Genomic DNA, 19,951 nt, shown 5'->3' with positions numbered 1-19,951 from the left:
TCATCAAAACTTTGTGTGGTTAAGAATTTTTTATGACTGCTCTATCTGATTTATCAGGTTTAAGTATTTTTTACATCCATCAAATTATTGTAATCAAACAAAGTTTTAAATACGTTATAGGAAAAAATAAATAGCAGAGTTAGAAACAGGGTGATTCACCTAACTTATTTATTTATGGGAAACGGAAATAGATATTGTTTTGAAATTTTTATAGCAATTACAACTTGATTGACTATCTTTTTTATTTATTCTGAACAAAATTTAATTTCCGTTTTCGTAGGAAGTGACATCAATAACTTGGAGCTCCCAAATTTTATATAGGGTTTCGTTAGTTATAATTTTGTGCATTTTGAAACGTAAATAACTTTGTCGCTATTTTCAATGGAATACTGTTTATACTTAGAAGGTGGAAAAAAGGGATTTTTCATATCTGTTGTAATGGTGTAAAACAAATTCGCTAGTTTGTGTTTACTCTCTGATTTACCAGTATACCAGGATACGTTTTTTGAAAAAGTATGGAATATTATTTTGTTTGTGGTCAGTACTAAATACTTAACATTTTCACGAAAAGCCACTCCCAAGATAGACAAAATTATAAAATGCTTCTCTCTAAAGATCCACGCTGAACATCAAGACAAATCAAGGAGAAAATTTCGACACAATTTAATCTAGATATTAGTAGTAGAACAGTGAGAAATCGGCTTATTGAGGTAGGACTACATGGTGGCAAATCCCACTTCTTAGACTCGGGAAAAATGGAACTCTATCCTTTGGAATGACGAAACTAAATTTTATTTGTTTGGGTCGGATGGTAGAACATTTGTGAGACGGCCAGAGATCCAAAGTTGAACTCTTGTTTCAAGTGGAGAGTAAAATGAATCGTTTTCAGTACAGGGACATACAGGAACGAGGAGCTGAGGAAGAGATACCACTTCGTTGGATATTTCAACAAGATAACGACCCCAAAGACACGTCTAAAATTATTAAAGAGTGGTTTCTAATGAAAAACTTGAATGGTCGTCTCACTTCTCCCATCTAAATCCTATTGAGCACCATTGGGAAGTATTAGATCATCGCTTCCGAACAAAAATATCAAAAATAAACAAGAACTTCTTCAAATCATACAGGAGTAGTGGCTACAATGTTGACACATTACGGAGATTGATAATTTATATGCTCAAAATATGCCAATCAGTGATGGATGCCGAATAAAATAGTAATAAAATATTCCATATTTTTTTCCAGTCAAATTGATTTTTTATTAAAAAAGTAAAAACCTGTGAATATATTGTATTATAATGATCATTGTTTGAATATTAAAAGAGATTTTATCAAAAATATAAACATGATATTCATTTTACTATGTAAAGTTTTATGTAAGTTATCAAATATAACTAATATTTTTTAACGTCAAAACGTGAAAAAAAATTTAAGTTGTCAGTTATCGAGACTGCCGATAGAAGTGAACTTTTAGTATTTAAATTTGAAATTTTATAATGTTTGAATTAAATTCATCAACATCAATCTGGTTTTCACATCTGTTGACTCCGAGAGCAACAATTTTATGCAAGTTTATATGGTTTTTTATTATTTAAATATGTTACGGGCTGTACAAAATCATGGCAAAATATAAATACAATTCAATTGAAATAACAATTAATATACAATCATATTATTTATGGATAGTATTTGTATTTACTTAAATTTCAATCTACTTGATTTTTAACATTAATTTAATTGTTTGTATCATTGTCATCATTAATTTCAACAATAGTTAGGACTTTTTGTATTTTGTTCTAAAAAAGATACAATGGACTTATAGTAACTAAAGTAAGAAATGAAATTGTTTGTTTCAAATTTATCTAAGTATCGTGTAAAAGCGGCATCGTTTGTCGTTTTATGTTTTGTATTATTGAGTTTTCGATCATTGGACATATTTAAATAAATTTTTCACAAATGCATTCAATTTCACTTATAAGATATACACTATACATCAACTGTATAGCCACAGATATACTGCTATAAACATGTCGGTGACGCGAACGCACGAGATTTCACCCATTCAAAAAGTGTCTAAGGCTTACAACACACTGCGCGTGCGCCTGTCATGAGCATGTCAATGACGCCAACGCACAATATTTCCCTACCAAAAAGTGCCCAATGCGGCTAAAGAAGTTTTCACTTCCGAAAATATTAAACCTATTATTATACCATATATCAGATCCATTACTTTTCGACGAAATTAAGCGCGTTGGTAACAGATGGTAAGAAAATTGGGTGCTGATTTTTTCCTTGGAACTACATCAGAAATAAATATGATCCTGAAAATTTTGAATATTTCTATTTAGAACATGTCGGTGACGCGAACCCATAAGATTTTCTCCTACCAAAAAGTGTCCAACGCGGCTAAAGAATTTTTCACTTCAAAAATATTACTATTACTACACATAGGAAGTACTTTATGCCTAAGGAATGCTAATGAATACAATCGAAAAATTTTATAATATTCAGTTTTATTATGCTAAAACATACGTGGTGTTTCGGTGAAAATAACTTCATTTTGGAAACTCCCCTATTTCAGCAGTTCGTCGTTTCGTAAGCGTTTAACTTTTATCAACTTTTTGATGCATTCACTCATTGAATGCATTCCTTTTATCGCGAACGCAATAACTAAAACGTAACGCCTATAATTGCGTCAAATACTCCTGCATATTCCACTCTACAAACGTCGTAGAACAATTCAAAACACGTCTGATACCCCTTTATATTTCGAACTAGCTCCCAACGTGTTGCAAAAACGAGGCGGAGAAAACGTTAATAATTGCCTCGCAAATCGTACACTACACGTTTCTAATCGATACAACATAAAAGAGAACAGAGGAAATTACAAGTAGCATATTTTTTTTGACCCGCGTACGAACGGAAAATTTCAAGAGAAACAAGAGCAAACTTTCGAGTGTCGTTATCAAAATACAAACGAGCTGAGCATCATAAATGGCCTCTTGAATTCTTCGGATATTTTCATGTCATCGGTATTTAATTACGTTTCGACTTGGATTCTGCTTGGAGTGGGACTTGTTAACTGGTCGATCTAATACATAAATCGTTAACGGTTAGTTGTTTTTTTTTTGGACCCGGATGAAACTCACAAAAGGAACCGGATTGCACTTAGCAAATTGTCTAAATTTAATTAATTAATTTGACTTCGTTATTGATCCTAGTTTACTTAAAGGAGTTATTGACTTGTAAAGATTGGAGTAAGAAATATATCGGACATAAATGGTTAATAAACTTACCAGAGCTGGAACATTTATTGTCAGTAAACATTTAGTTTTGTCGGAGTTTTACAGGTTTATTCGAATTTATATGTTAAGTAACATAGATGGTATTAAGTTGTACCTTAAGCTATACTATACACTGTTGTTATAACTAGTTCTATTTTCGAACATCTCTCCCGGAATACGAAAAAAAAAAGAACAAAAAAGTAATAAAAAATATATTAAATTGACACTTAGAACGCATTCAGATATTTTCATAAAATTAGGTATACAAGTAGGTAGATTATTGGCCCTAAAAGACGGGATGATAGATTTTTTGCCAATCAAGATAGGCCAATTGGTATTGGATCTGTTTACCTCCGTATAAGCTCGCTTTAAATTCTGATGTAAATGGATTAAATTGGAAAAAAGTAATGAGTATCAGAATCATTGTATCGAAAGCGTCCGTTTCAAATACATCAAAGCATAAAAAGATCATTTTATCCGGTTCGAAAATGTACTCATTTCATTTGACTATTAATCTGCATCTGCTTAACTACTGTACATTTCTGTTTGTACGTTTTCATTTTATCCGAATGCTTTTACTTATTTATTTTTTAAATATACTTCAGCTTCAACATTTAGTAATTTAATTGGATACTTATAATAAACTAATGAGTAGGAATCGTAAAAAGTAAGTACGTTTTTGGTTCAGAAAATTTTTACTGTTTAATATATAGGGTGATTCATTTAACATACTCATTAGAAGTTTATGGAGAACGGCATTAATTTGAAATGTTTGTAGCAATTAACATATATAACATAATATATTATTACAGTAATAACTTGAATCACTTTTTTAATTTATTTTGAACAAAATTTCATTTGTAAAAAATTTGGAACTATAAAATGGGGCATATGGCGCGACATGTTCTTCTAGGATGTCTTAGCACTAAGGTTTCCATTATTTATCACCACTAAGTCGAAACGTGCTATAAAGAAATGCTTCCACACCATAATAGAGCCCCTATCAAATAAATAAATATACTGAGCATATCTCTCAATTGAAGTGCTTTCTAGCAAAATTTAGCCTGGCTTTGCGAAGATCCACAGTTACTATAGGGCCTCGAGCAGAAACATGGGGTTACAAATTATGTTCCCTAAGTCTTTGTTGAGTAGTTTCAATACTTATTCCAACCCCTTATAGTTTTTCTAACTGAGACTGTATGCACAAACTTGGGTACGAGTTGTAGCACGATTTTTACCCTGATCTGGTCTCCTAGCATGGTCACACCAAACCTATCGGCTATTTGTTCTGAAACAACCGCTTGAGCACCCTCATCGCAAGTTAAATTTCTAAATTGCCGTTGTATATTGAAAATTAGTAAAAATTAGAAAGAAATGGGGGATGATAAATGAGTTTTAACGAAACAGCGTGATGCTGGCGATGGTTGAAATTTTTGTACTAATTTACCAGAATTGGTATATTTCAAATAATAAGTAACAAAACATCTTGTAAAACGTTCATACACCTTTTAAAAGTCATATATGTTACGAGGGTGTTTAATACATAATAAAGGTAAAACAAAGAATATACTATTTACTTAAATTGAAATTATTAATATTTACAAAATTATAGATGGTGCATTAATTTCTTGGAACAGTGTAGTTTAAGTCAAATTATAATTGCTATAAAATTTGGTTATAAGTGTGATCTGTTATAATCATTTTAATACATGAAATAAAATTAAATTAATTAAATCAATTAAATTAATTAAAATAAATATATAGTCAGCCATTTTTTCAACAAAATTAACATTTTACCATTCTTAAATCAAAATATTATTTATGTGTGAGTACCATGTTGTATTATCATTTGTTCATGTAAAATAAAATCGATAGTAAAAATACGGACGAAAAACAATAAACGTGTCGTAATTTTATCAGCAGACACGGCCAGGGTTGGGTTACTTTTTTCTTATCAAAAATTACAGACTGTTTCACATAAGCCACACCCTCGGGCATTTTTACTAAAACATTTCGGGGAATATATTATCCACTTCAATTATAGCATTTGGCAATACAAGCCCTGAATTTTATGTTGCCCATCTATCATTTGTTCGCCCTTTTTTGTACTGTATCGGACAGAAAACGAAATTACACGGTTTCGAAACGAGACGATTTGGTGGTGTTGAACCCCCATAATTATGCGGACCAATGTTACAGTCACATAATTCCACATAAATTAATTTGTCGGTTCGCGTGACTGGATCGTTTCGCACCAGACTTGTGACCATTATTTTATTCACTATTTTCATTTGGAAATTCACTCTGAACTCGACCGTATTTTTAACGAATCGCAATTTAAACAGATGCGGTGGCCAAATTGGCTGTTGACCAATGACTACTAATTGGTTATAACGTTGAAATTAGTAATTTTCGCGGCATTTGCCTGGTTATTTATTATTTCGAACTGTAAATACAAATAATGGTTATTTTATTTGAACAATCAGTCGTAATGATAATTTATCAGGGGATTTTCAGGTCGACCGACCAATGTTGGGATCAAACTAATCCATTTTTGTTTCCCCGTTTAACCTGTGTACATAAACATTATTAAAATAATCCTTTGCTTTGTTAACATTTAACATTTTACGTAGGTTTTCACCACTTACAAAGTTATTAAACGAACTCGGGCGAAGTTTTCATAAACAATTTGGCCTCGTATTTGAAACTCACGTCGCTTTGTCATTAGACATATTAAATTATTACTTCACTGACATAAAAGTAATTTCACGGTGACGATAAGACTTACAAAGGGCAATCGCTTTCGGTCCACGTTTTCCATTTGAATACTAATGTTTCTCTTGTCACAATTCTCATTTGAAGGAACCTTAGAGCGAAATATGTCAGGCGTAGTTGTTCTGTAAATTGTAACGAATAAAATATAAGCACTTTTAAGTTTTCCTTAGAATTTGACGCTGATTTTCCTGATTCAGTTTTACGTTCGAATAGGAAAAGTGTGGCATTACATTGGCGTACGGATTGACTTACGACGCTGCGAATATTTCTAAAATGAGCCGTAAAACTTGGAAAGTATAAGAATAAAAGGACGAACAAGAAATATAGCGGATATGAATCTTTAATATCAATGGATTTACCAGAGCTAGGAAATTTATTATCATTCCGCAATATCATCAAGTTTAGTAAGAAAGTTTTACTGTTTAAATTCATTCGAATTTATAAGTAACAAGGACGATATTAAGTTTGACGGTGAAATATCGATTCGGTTTTATACAGTTTGCAATTTCTCAACTGTTTTTATCTTAGGTTATTGTACTTTTGGGATATAATCATTTTTAGTTTTTGTTCAAATTTATGGTTGTAATAATAATAACACTAATAGTATCTACTTTTTAATAAATATTGTCTCTTTAATTATTGAGTCCTTAAAACTTACGTGTTTTTAATAACATAATGTAATATGAGCTAATGAGTTTGTGGGAGAATTTTTAGACCATCACTTTTGGATGGGTTTTCTTAAAATTAATCTTGCATACGTTAATAGTAAAATAGTCGTAAAATCCTACAAAATATACTTATCTTAATCTATACGTTAGTTGATTTTTATGCAAACAACATCAGAATTGAAATTGTATTGAAATAATGTATTGTATTTTATTTTAAATTGTGATAAGGTTTTTTAGACCAAGTACATTAATATTTAGATTAGAGTTTCTAAAAACTCAGGGATTCATTTATTTCGCCAGATTTTTCATCAGAATTTTCAAGTGTCTAGATCGAAGTTCTTTTAGTTTTTTTACTTACTGTTTGATGAATCAATGGCTTTAAATATTCATTAAGTTCAACCTTTTTGGCAAGTGTTTAATTTAATTATAAATCATTTAATTTCATATTTTTATTTGTTTTAACCTGACTTTTAATTAGACTCGTACTATAAATTTAAGAACAGTAAAATAGTGAGTAGAAATTATCTAATATTTTGGTTTGGTTCAAGATGTGAGTATTGAGTGTGATACATCACATTAGTTGAAGATCTGTTCAACGAAAACAAAGGTTAGTGATATTGAAGTTAATCATTGAGTGAAAATTGTAGTGTAACATCATAGATATTTTGTGTAAAATAAATCGCTCTCTTTAACCTGTTGTAACGAGTCTTTCAAAAATACTTTGGTTTTACCGATTTAACATCTATTTAATTGAAATTATCATCGGTAACCCGTTACGATAATACACTGTTCTAAGTATTTAAAGCACCACACCAATAATAATTGATTATTACTTTCTGAAAAAGAGAAAAATAAACTCTAAATATTGATTTAAAAATATGTTATTATTTATAACTGTTACAAACAATTTAAAAAATAATGATTTTCAATAAATAAATAAATTAATAAAAATTAATAATATTTGATGTTTATAAAAAATAAAAATTTGAACTTTTTATTTTGGTCCAAATTCTCCCAAATTTCGAGTAGAAAAGGCTCCGCATCTTTTAAGTTATTCGAAGGGTCCCTTAAACGTCTGTCAAGAATGTCCCACATATGTTCTATTAGGTTAAAGTGTGGACTGCGAGCTGGCCAGGCCACAGCATTAATACCAACGTCAGTTAATGTACTTTACAAATTGGAAAAAGAACATTAAATATGTAAAAAATATGTTCTTTTCACTAAGTCTCGTAGATATCAATTAGGGCCCACCACTGGGTATAAAATAAAAGATGCAGTTCGAGCAATTAAAACAAAAATACCGGCATGTCGTAAGGGTAAATCCGAATCGCAACGGGGATAATTCAAGTTGCATTATCATAATAAACAGTTGCGGTGCGGAGGAGAGAATTAGATTACGCACTGGTTAAAAGAATAAAGAAAAACCGTAATCACATTAACGGAGTTCAGTGTACTAATTTGCTTGAACTAGTTCGAGGGAGGGTCAAAGTACGAAGGGAGAATCATGCCCGTCCCCGCGGGGATTGTTCGGCAAAGTCTTTGATGGGGTAACGAGACGGTGGCAAAATTATGTATGGGCAACAATATCGGCTTAAACGTCGAGCGGAAATTGAGACTTCAGTCTTGTCGTGCTGTTGGGAGCATATTTCTGAAAATTGATAAAAAAGTGTCCGGAATATTGTGTGGCATGTAGTTACAATAAAGGTTAAGTGGAAGGGTTCAAGGGATTTTTATTTTATTTTTCATAATTTTATGGACGTAAGGTAAAATTATTATGTAGTAATCCGTGCAATTTATTTTTAAGACTTTAAACAATGTGGCATGATTGTATGCAGTTTAATATAAAGTTTGCATGATAGAAAATTAGTTTTGGTGCACAAAATAAGTATAAGAACATAGATTTTCATTTTTAAAATCCAATTAATATACACCCTTTCAGAACCAATTACAATAAAACAACTTATTATAAATTTAATCAGATAATTGAAATGACATATTTTATTTACATTTAAATTTTTGTGTCACATGCAATTATATTTTCCATCGAATTGAACAACAAATCAGTTAGTTATTTAAATTGTAATTAATTACTTAGGAAATTGGATATGTGTCATTTGTATTATTGAGTTAAAAGCTCTATGAGAATGTAGGTTAAACGTGTCAGGTGAAAATTAATTGTATAAACACTAATACGAACTTAGACTCTTTATTAAATTATAGAAATACTGAGGATAAATATGATAAATTATTAATTTAATAAATTTTACAAGTGCGACGAATTCTTTATTGAAGTATATTTTAATAAAAAAGTGCAGAATTTTAAATCAATATTTTATAATAAAATTGAAAATAGAGAAATATAAAATACTTTTTAAAAATAATGAAACAAATAAATTAAATGAGTCAGTTAGATAGTTAAAAATTATTTAGTAATTGGATATGTTGACATCAGTTGGAATTAGCGAGTTAAAAGCTTTATGTGAAAGTAGGTCAAAAAATCAGAAATTGTGTAAAACAGACTAATATTGTTTACTGTTACACTTAACTCGAATAAATTATTAAATGGAAATTTTACATTGTATTACTTATTATTATAAATAGATTATAATTTTTTGAAAATTTCTAAATATTGTAAAGCCTAATAAAAAGAGTTATCTTTTTTATCAAATTATTTATTTAAGATCTTTAGTAACTTATATAATGAATAGTAAAATTTGCTAAAGTGCTGAAGTTTTAAAAAACATAATTTGATTGTGTACATTTTATTATATATACTATGGACTTCAAAAGTATTGCACCACGCTATAATTAAATTTAAAATAAAAAAAATGATATTTTATTATATCTATTATTATACAATCTTCACATTTGCAAAGAACCTTTAAAGAGTTATAACATTTACCAAATAGAGAAAAATTAAGAAATAGAGAAATTAAGAAGAATATCTTCATTATTAATTAACTATATTATAAAAAACGATAAAAAAAATTAGCAATTTAATTGAATATCTCGTATTTCCACTCCTATTTTGTAATAAAGTATTTACACGCCTGTACATGCCTCTTATCAATAAATTCCACTTAATGCCAGGCTTTGATAGGTCTGGAATATTCATGTGAAGGTGTAACCGGCGTCAAATTAATCTGGATAAGTAATGTCATACATGCTCAACTGGGTTTATATCCAGGGAATGTGGTGACCACTCCATTCTTTCCATTTCACCTTCTCTAGAAACGTCTCGGATCACTTGGGTTCGACATATTGATTGGGACAGGTACATGTACCAAAGTAGTTCCTCTTTCATACATGATTTCACCCTAAGCACCCTTATTGAACATCTCTTTTTTCTCCAGACATCAAGTGGACGGTCATCACTCACCAATTTTTGTCCTACTTTCCATGGATCCATGCCAACCTTGATGTTTTGTGTCTACATAACAGCACTCGTAAAAGTCTTCTAGATCGATTTTATTATACAAACTGTTGAATTAAACAATTTTGATAATTAAAATATTTTACAATTTCTTCTTTTGTCTTTTGAAATCGGTTTAATAAAGTGCATATTTTAAGAATAATCAGCTTTTATAATATTATGTTAAGTATCAGGCAGTTTAACATTTAAAAAATCCTGCAACAACTTTTAATTAGACTGAAAATTTTGTCTGGCACATAAACTTAATTAAAATAAAATGCCGTGAATTTGTTTAGATTTTTCTTCGCACCTTCGTTAGGGCATGTCGAGTTAATTTTTGCCCGAAATTAAAATGTACATAAATTATACAAAACTCAGTAGTATGTGTAGCATGTAGGGTGTATCTCGGCGAAATTTATGGAGGTGAAGTGACGTCTAAATACATCAGGTAAAATTTACATCCGCCCGCATAAAGTTTCAGTAATATCCTTAGAACTCTCGGTTGGTTAAAGTGTTATACTTGACAGCCGAGCTAATAGACTTTCAAGAACTTGCAACCAATTAGAAAACTGACTTTTAATTACGGATATTAGCCTAAATTGTAAAACTCCGGCACTGGCAATGCGACCTGTTTATTTTTGTTTAGTAGGCTAATTGAGGTCGAAAACGAAAAATTAATCACATTAAGCATTCTTACAAAATCATCCGGTTAACTCCAACGTAACAGGTACTTAACTGCGACCCTAAACAAACTCACAGGCTTCATTAATTTAATTAGGAAAAGTGCAAACATAAAAAAAACAACTAGGACAGAAAGACAAAAAAGGAAGCTATTTAAAATTTCGCCACTGTGACGGCTTATAAAAAACCCTATTTTTTACAAATTTAAATTACTTCGTAATTACGAACAGAATGGGAGTCCGTCCGTGGATCACTTAAAAAGATTGTACGAGAACAAATAATGAAACGGAAAGAGAAACACGGAAATGGGAGAACACAAAAACCAAAAGAAGTCAGCTTTTGTAGCGTGTTATATTTAGACACAAAAAAATACAATAAAAGTTAATCAAACGAACAATTCGAGATTTTTATAAGTGTAAATAGTTTTAGTGCTTGCATAAATGCATTTTATTACAGTCGAATAAAAATGGGTTTAATATAATGAAAATAATGAAATTAATGAAAATTTATTTTCTAACTAAAAGGGTTGAACAAAGGGAAGTAAGTTGAGCAAGGATACATAACTAAATATTTGATAATTAAAATTAATTCCTTATTACTAAATTAAAGAGATTCCCCGTCTAGAGCCTTCAAAAATATTCTAGGAACTTGAATAAAACAAGGCACAAAGTTATTAATAATCTCATCCATTACTTTAAACTATTTTAATAATTAATCATTCCTATCTGATCGTGAGAAAAATGTTTCAATGAAACTTTGTCACAGAATTAAACATTTATAAGTCAATATGATGGAATACTTTGAAAAAAATTCAATTCACAAATTTCCTTTATAACCCGTATCGATTGGTTCTATATTACATTGTAACGGTAACAAAGAAACGCAAGTAGATACTAAAATATTAACCCAGATTGATATAGTCTTTTTCACCTCCCATACGTTCTAATTAAATCTGGTGGCTGGGGAGGAACTAACGAAATTATATTAAGGAAGTCCCACAGATACCTTTACATAATAGAGGTAATCTCGGCGGTCGTAAATTATCTACGTGCTTCTTACAAACTGAACTGAACGTATTACATCCTATACTCTTCTGATTTTAATTAGAAAAAATATATAAAAATTAAATAAATCATTAAATATGGTATATGTATGTTGGGAATCACAATACTTGTTTTTATTTTAAAATATTATTTTTTTAACTTTAAACAAACACAATTAATACCATTAAAATATTGAATGACTAAATAAATAAAATAAAAATTCTACAAAGCTAAGTTATAAAATGTAAAGGAAGCATGATATCATTATTAAAATTGCAATTAACGAGGAATAAAGAAAGTACAATATTACTTAAGATTAGATTATTAATGTATACTCGTATAAAAATAAATATGTCAATAAAACATATTTCTATGTTAAAAAATTGATATAATATTATATGTCAACATATTTCACAGAAATGATTGTATATATTTTATTTTATTTTAAACCTTAAACTTTTAGGTTATTCAGTCATTCAGAAGGACGTTGAAAATGGGAGAAAATGGGAGAGAGCCAAAGAAATACTGTTTGAAATATTATAATGACGATTCTGATGATGACTCTGATTTGTCATCATTAGTAGAAATAGGGATAAGTAATTGTTATAGTAACAATAATTTACAGATTTCGAGATATATCATACAAATCACAATTTTCTGGTTATACAATTTTCCGTAGAATTCGGTTTTTGTTTCTAAAGTGTAGGGAAAACATTATCGACATTTTAATCTATTGTAAAACAATTATTTTTTCTACATATTCATCACAAGGATTATAAATCTTTTTGATCAGAGTTCTTAAGGAAATGTGCTTTATTTAGTTTTATAAGAGCAATTTCTGAAAAATCATGGTTTATCCCACAAACTATCTAAGAGTGGCGTTCTTGTCTCCAAAAAATTTGGAACAATTTTTCTCTGGATGACTGCTAAACAGACTTTTTAAATTTAATATTCATTCATTTTGTGTTTTAAACAATATTATGGATTTCTTAATATTTTTCTTTCTTTGATACTTAAAAATATAATTTTATAGACCAAAAGCAAATAAACGTTTCCAATGTTATTTTAAAAAAATTCCTATAACATACTAAATTTCTTCAAAAAAAATTATTTTTATTCGTTGGGTCAACTTCACTGAGACAGGGCTCGTACATCCGACCACGTACTTTTCGAAGGAATATTCGTCTACGTAAAATTTTCATCTAATTCCCACGTGATCAATTTTTTCATTTGAACTAGTGCAATTAGTACTTTAAGGTAACATTAATTTAACAAAATGGAATCCATTCGGGTCCCACCTAACCAGCACTCTTGCTAAATCCCTGTGCGAAACTCACGAATGGGAAAAGTTTCGGCAAACTTAAAATTCCGCATAAAATCACGGCGGACAAAATGTGAATTTAATAAGATACTCACTTGAAGGATCGTGTATCCATCGCTTCTTCTCGCCAGCTTTTGTAGATTTACTGTCGTCCTGAAACAAATTGGATACCTTATATATTTGGATAAATATTTACTTTGATGTAAATAGTTATTCGTTTCAAGTTAAGAGAAAAGTTTCATGTGTTCAATTTTTTGGTATAATTCATGTAGTTTCGTGTTGTGTTTTCGAAACTGGAGATTTAGTGGACGTATGTTTTTCCCAGCAGCATGGCACACTACTATAAATAAGATACACATAGAAAAATGAGTATTTTTGGTAAAATTTCTATTAATATTTAATTTAATTTAAAATCTCTATTAATATTCAATTTAATGCTAAAATATACATTTAAAATGCACAAAATTAAACATAAATAACGAACATCCTGTATAAAATTTGGGAGTACTAATAATAGTTCCTTAAAGGATGATCTTTGATTAAAATATATACCAAAAATGAGCTTTGTAGCATCAAAATTGGTGGATTTACAGACATTTTATTAAGTCACAATCTTTCAAAATATTTGAAAAAACTATTGGGTTTAAGTATATAATATGTTATAGCCATTATACTTGCAATTACATGTAAAATTTAAAAATACAAAAATTTACACGTTGTTCTATTGAAAATAACAAAGTTAATGTCATTTATGGCTAATCCGAAAATTAAATTTTGTTTAAAATGAATGAGAAAAGTTGTTTAAGTCAAGTTACAATTACTATAAAAATTTCAAATCAATACCTTTTTTCTTTCTTCATGAACTTCTAGATTAGCTTAGTAGATTACCCTTTATAGTTTAAAACAGTACATTGCAATAAATATATTACATGATTTAACACGTTCGACATTTAAATTTTTTAAATCACCCACATTTTATTTGTAACTAACAAAATATTTTTCATTTTACTATTGTTCAGTGGCAGGCTTTTGAATACACATATTAACTTCGTTAGTAGTGGCCTCTCTGATTGTGTTTATTTGATTTAAAATTTTAATGAATACTCAATTAATTGATATAAAATGTTTTTATCCATGATTTTATATTTTGTTAACATAAAAACAACTTTTCAATGAAATTCCCCGGACAATACCTGTTAAATAAATAAAATATAGTAAATAAAAACGTCCAATAAAAACAAACATAACAAATATTTACAATCTATTTTATTTTTTGTGCAGTTGCTAATTACAAATATAATATATATCATGTATGTATGTGTAAATTATTTATTTAATATCGTTGTTAACGATCGTAATGGCCAATCGGATTTACGTATTAATCAATAGGTGAACACATGTGCATTCAAACACCAATAATTAATAATTGCAATGAGACATAATACCTGCACAACTGCGAAATGAGATCATCTCAATCACAGATACAGTAATTCAGTGCCTCATCATGAATATGCTAGTTAGATGAACAATAGACGTGATAAACGTGATAATCATCGCTGAAGTCATTGTGCAGGGTGACTTTGATTGTTTCGGGTATTTCTAGACAATTGACTTAAAAGTACGGAGCTAGTTTATCTGGAAACGTTCAAAGCACCCAAAATCAAGCGATTCGGGACGCATTTTGCCTGTACCGAAACAAAACACACTTACTTTCAGAAGATGATAAAACACAGGTCAAATTTACACTCGGTTCGTAAAAGTGATTGAAGTGAGAATTCGAGTCACATAAATAATTCGCCGGATTGGACGTTAAATTATAAATGGACAAAGATCCTGGCAGTAAGTTGGCAGTTCTGGACGGAGACACAAAACGGCAGTCCGTAGCTCGTCGAAAAACTATAGAAGTTTTAAAAGCTCCGGGAACCCCGAAGGTTTCGGAATAAAGAAGAGAGTGGCACTCGGGCACAGAAGGGCATTGTGTGACATCGTGCATTGCCCGCTTTATGAGGGTTAACTATTTCAGCCAAGACACTTCGAGCTATTTAACTATTGATTATGCCCTTTTCTCGAGTCGCTTCCGCAATACACCCGGATACACTCTGCAGTTTTATAAATACACATGGCGTAAAGTTGCTCGGCCAATTTCTGAAGGAATTTTTCTGTCGCACTACATAAAACACAATTTCTCCGCAAACCAGTGTTCGTGTACGTGAGAATATAAAATTCCTTCAGTGTTCGGGAATAGTTAAGATTGGGGAATAAAACTTGAAATATTCCGGGGGAAAATAGAGCAATATTTCAGGACGACGTAAAAACAAGACGTGGATGTATGTAACATATGTAAATATCCGTAAAACAAAAAACATAACCAGATATGAAACAATTTCTGCTTCTTTGATAGTGTTGTAGTTGTAAAACATTTCACTGTACGCATAAATCAGTTCATCAATCCAACGGCTTCATCTGTTAATAATGTCCTTTATATTTTACGACTACATGTATTATTTTTTTTGAAACGACACGAACATGTGTACGACACATAAATATACTGAAAATGAATGTTTGTTGTTTTAATCCCGTTATTATTGTTTATCGACAGTTTTCCATTTAAAGTTCAGCAAAATTTTCGATTGCATTCTAAAATTACAAATTGGTTCAAATTCCGGATCGGTGTTAGTTGCAGTGTACAACATTCTACGCCAATAAATAATTAACCACAACATATACATTTCATTGGACGTTACAAAATATTTCAATTTAACTTTCAATTGCAGTTTCAATCAATAATTTCTCTAACAGTATTATTGTTAATACTCGCATTGATTTAATGGTCATTGGTATGTCATAAAGTGTGTGTTGAGTGGATTTCAGCAATTTACAACGCACTTAATGATTATTGCAAATACTTTACTGTTTATACAAATAATCAATAATTTATTTAATTCATTATGCTGTTATAAAATTTGCCACTACGATAGCTAGGTAATTATGAATAATCGAATATAAGAAAAAACTAATTCTGTCGTCTCCTTTTCCAAAGAGTCCCAAAGACAGTACTAAACCAACAACATAATTATACAAAGTGGAAAACGGAAAAATGTATCAATTTGAAATTTTTATAGCAATTATAACTTGATTTGAACTACTTTCCTAATATCATTTGAACACAATTTCATTTAAGGTTTTGCCTGAAGTGACCCCAACTTTGTTATTTTCAATGGAACACCTTGTATCTTTTGTATTGTTAAATTCTACATGTAAATGAAAATAAAATAGCTATACCACCTTAATCCAATAGCTTTTAACATAAGTTATTAATTTTTTTCTAAAACTTGATTATTTTTAATAGGATTTCATATATGTTTTAGCATAATTAAAATGAATATTAAAAACGTTTCGATTGATATAAACATTTTCAACATATAAATTGATGTACAAAATTAAATGTATATATGGAACACCCTGTATACAATTTGGGAGTACTAATAATGGCTCCTTATAAGATGTTCCGTGGTTAACGTATATAGCAAAAATTACTGTTTTTACAGACATTTTATTCAGAGCATTAATTTGACAAACTTTTTGAAAATAATAATAATATAATATTCTTTTTAAAAATATTGTGCTTGTTGAGCACCTTATATTGCTTTTCATACATTTGTTTAACTTATTTTATACCACAACTGAAACTAAATAAAAAATAACTTTTATACACGATTAATTTATAGAATGTTAATAAATGTTAATACGGCACTTGTTGAAGTAAGTACGGTTATCTTAAACTTTCTTCAAAATATTTCAGACTAATGTAAAACAGAAAAGAGAGACTTAAGTTGTTGATGAAAGATCAGAAATATGAGTGTAAATTAAAAAAATATTGCACAACATCTTGGGTGTAATTTAAAACAATTAATTATTGTTTTTTAAGGATCAAAAGTGTTGAAAATTATGCCAAGGCTGTCAATATTCTGTTAAACATTCATTTCTTGCACTTTCATCAAGATTATTTCCCTTTAATTTGGGAACAGAAAATAATTTTCCCCAAAATTTAATTATTATAGAAATAATGTATAAAAATTATTGGAAAAGGCATTTGTTAGGTGATTATTGTTGGACTGGTTTACAAAAAAACTGAGTATAAGATATACAAAAATAGGAGGAATAACTGAAATTATTTTCTATTATATTTTAAATTGAAAAAACAAATTGATATTATATATAGAATAGAAGTATAATACAATTCCAATTAAATGAGATTTTTTTATGTTCGCCTGAGTTTGGATATACAGAAAAAAATACGAATAAACAAATATACCTATTTTTACATTCAATATCTCATAATTACCCAACTACTGTAGTAATCAAGTCATACAATTGTTTAAAAATTCACCTGTTTACTCTATCATTTATTAAAAAATTTCTAAAATAAAAACGCCGCTTTTACAGGGCAATATTTGCCTTTATGTTCAATGCAATTTCCATAAATATTATTTTTTGCGGATATTTCAAAAACATGGACTAACATTAAAAAAACCTACAAAAATTTATTCCAGAAAATATGTGCTTCGGCAAATGAAAATTTTCTCTAATCTGTAAACTAATATAATTAACCATTTCAGTGAATATTATAAAATATTCTAATTAAACTTTCACATACTGTTCTAATTAACAGTTTCTCCACCAAAGTTGTTACCATTGATTTACCGTTCATTGATACACCATTAAGTTTAGTTCGGTAATTTGGAACATGTTTAACGATTATTGCAAACATTTTATTATATATTTTATTAATATAATAAATAATAAAATAATTAATTCACTTGGCGGTCATAAAATATGCAGTGCAATTTGATATTCTGTGATAAATAATAAACGAATTTTTCGCCGGCTATATTTGAGAAACAATCCAACAAAAAACCGACCGATAAAACTTTTCCATCTGTCGCATTTGCATTACACGTAAAAACATCCACCCCGCTTATAACGCAATGGAAAAATAATTTCCTAAATGTTTTTCTGACGAATTGGATTTTTGGCGCACCAAGAAAAACTTTTGGGAACGCAGGAAATAAAAGTGGGAAGATGCTATTACCGTTTTTTTGCGGACGAAAAGGGAATGAAGTCTTTACGGACCGCCGACTAGGAAACGGAACATCAAAGGGAAACGTGAACTATAATTACGGCACAGTAAATGCGGTCGAGTCTGGATGAAGTTGCGAGAGAAACTGAAAGATGTACATCAGTCATAAAGTACAATTAGTCTGGCCAATATCTTTAACATTAATTAAATAAGTTTTGCACACAAAAATGTAATCCGGATTTGTTGCTTGTGCAATGTAATTTTAATGGATGGCACGATATTGTATAACGGTAATTGGTAACCACCTTAGAAGCTAATTTCTCTTTGAAATATTTAATGCAGACGACAAATTATCATGGCTCTACGATATCAGGAACATTAATTAGCTCACAGACTTGCACACATAAAGTTGCATCCATATTATTTGATCCTACAGACGTTTTAATGCAATTAATGCAAACACAATTCCCCATTATCCTCGTAAAGTTTCCCCGGATCTCCGCGTTCGTAAAAAGTTCTTTGTGCCCGGATATTACGGACGTAATTCAACTGCCCAATGGCCGATTGTTACGGAACGTAATTACCAGATAGTTCGCCTACATTTTACAATTACTCGCTTGAATTTTTAACGATTGTTTTGCATTGTCGAAATAATTTAACCAAACAAATCAAAAAACGTGACGTTCAATAGACGTCAATCACATTCAGTACAATCCCATCTAGAAAGATGTTTTAATAACAACATTACAACCAAAATTCTCGTGAAATGGCAGACAAGAAGCCTCAGGTCCCCGAAGTGCTGAAGGGCCTGCTCAAGAATCAATTCGCGAAGCAATTGGCGGCCGGAACAGTCACCGGAATAATATCGGGCAACATCGCGTCCTGCATAGCGAAACCAATCGCTTTTGGCGCCGGAATGGGCATAGTATTGCTGGAGCTGGCCAGGTACCACGGATACATCAGTAACATGCCGATACCTGGAGGTGGAAACAACATGAAAAATTGCAAACCTTTGTCCAAGGAACAGATTGAAAGTTTCACAACCAAAAACAAGACGTTTACGGCGGGATTTGTCGGCGGATTTCTGATGGGTCTTGTCTGGTAACAACGGCGCAACACTTCTTGATGTTGTTCATTGTAATTTTGATGAAACCTTTTAGTATATTGGCTTAATTGTACTAAAACTGTGTTTTATTCAATTTATCATAAAAACCTTACGAAATGGTTACTTCAGTACATTGTTAACATTTATCATAACGTTCTGCATTTGCAACACAACTATTGGAATTCGCCCGAGGCAATTTTTAACAAGCGCTATGAAGGAAAAAATAAACGAAGTATAATGGAAGAGCAAAAATAACAAACTGCAAAAATAATCACACGTACAAAAAAAATCCATTTTTAACGAGACAAATTCCAGTCTAACAAGTAACCATTTATCATTTCAACCGTATGATGAGTTGAAAAAATGAAATATGCCTTTTCATGCAGGTGTAAAATTGAGAAAATATAACCGAATATTCCTACAATAAATCGCCAAGTTTTCAATAAATCAAAGGTGAAATTAATCAAGTTGCCAAAGGCATCGACAGTGAAAGAAACATCTTGCCAATTTTAATTTCGTTTCGAAATCAATAAAATCTTTAGGAACTTTCCGATTTATGGGCAACAACAAACGCAATTACCA

At 30.2% G+C, this 19,951-nt stretch overlaps 2 protein-coding genes across 3 annotated transcripts in view; one reads left to right on the top strand and one right to left on the bottom strand.

The window, feature by feature from the left end:
* Positions 1-19,951, bottom strand: part of LOC109603577 (proteoglycan Cow) — a 129,618-nt gene that overhangs the window by 20,560 nt on the left and 89,107 nt on the right. For both annotated transcript variants that reach the window (XM_049964242.1, XM_049964243.1), the window contains exon 2: positions 13,280-13,337. In XM_049964242.1, the coding sequence (XP_049820199.1) occupies positions 13,280-13,337 (58 nt within the window). The remainder of the gene's footprint in view (positions 1-13,279; positions 13,338-19,951) is intronic.
* LOC109605760 (FUN14 domain-containing protein 2) lies at positions 18,918-19,448 on the top strand. Its single transcript, XM_020022348.2, has one exon. The coding sequence runs from the start codon at positions 19,031-19,033 to the stop codon at positions 19,367-19,369; it is 339 nt and encodes a 112-aa protein (XP_019877907.2). The 5' UTR covers positions 18,918-19,030; the 3' UTR covers positions 19,370-19,448.

The sequence above is a fragment of the Aethina tumida genome, chromosome 3, assembly GCF_024364675.1.
Source record: "Aethina tumida isolate Nest 87 chromosome 3, icAetTumi1.1, whole genome shotgun sequence".
In the NCBI taxonomy this organism is placed as follows: Eukaryota; Metazoa; Arthropoda; class Insecta; order Coleoptera; family Nitidulidae; genus Aethina; species Aethina tumida.
This window is presented reverse-complemented; position numbering and strand designations above follow the sequence as displayed.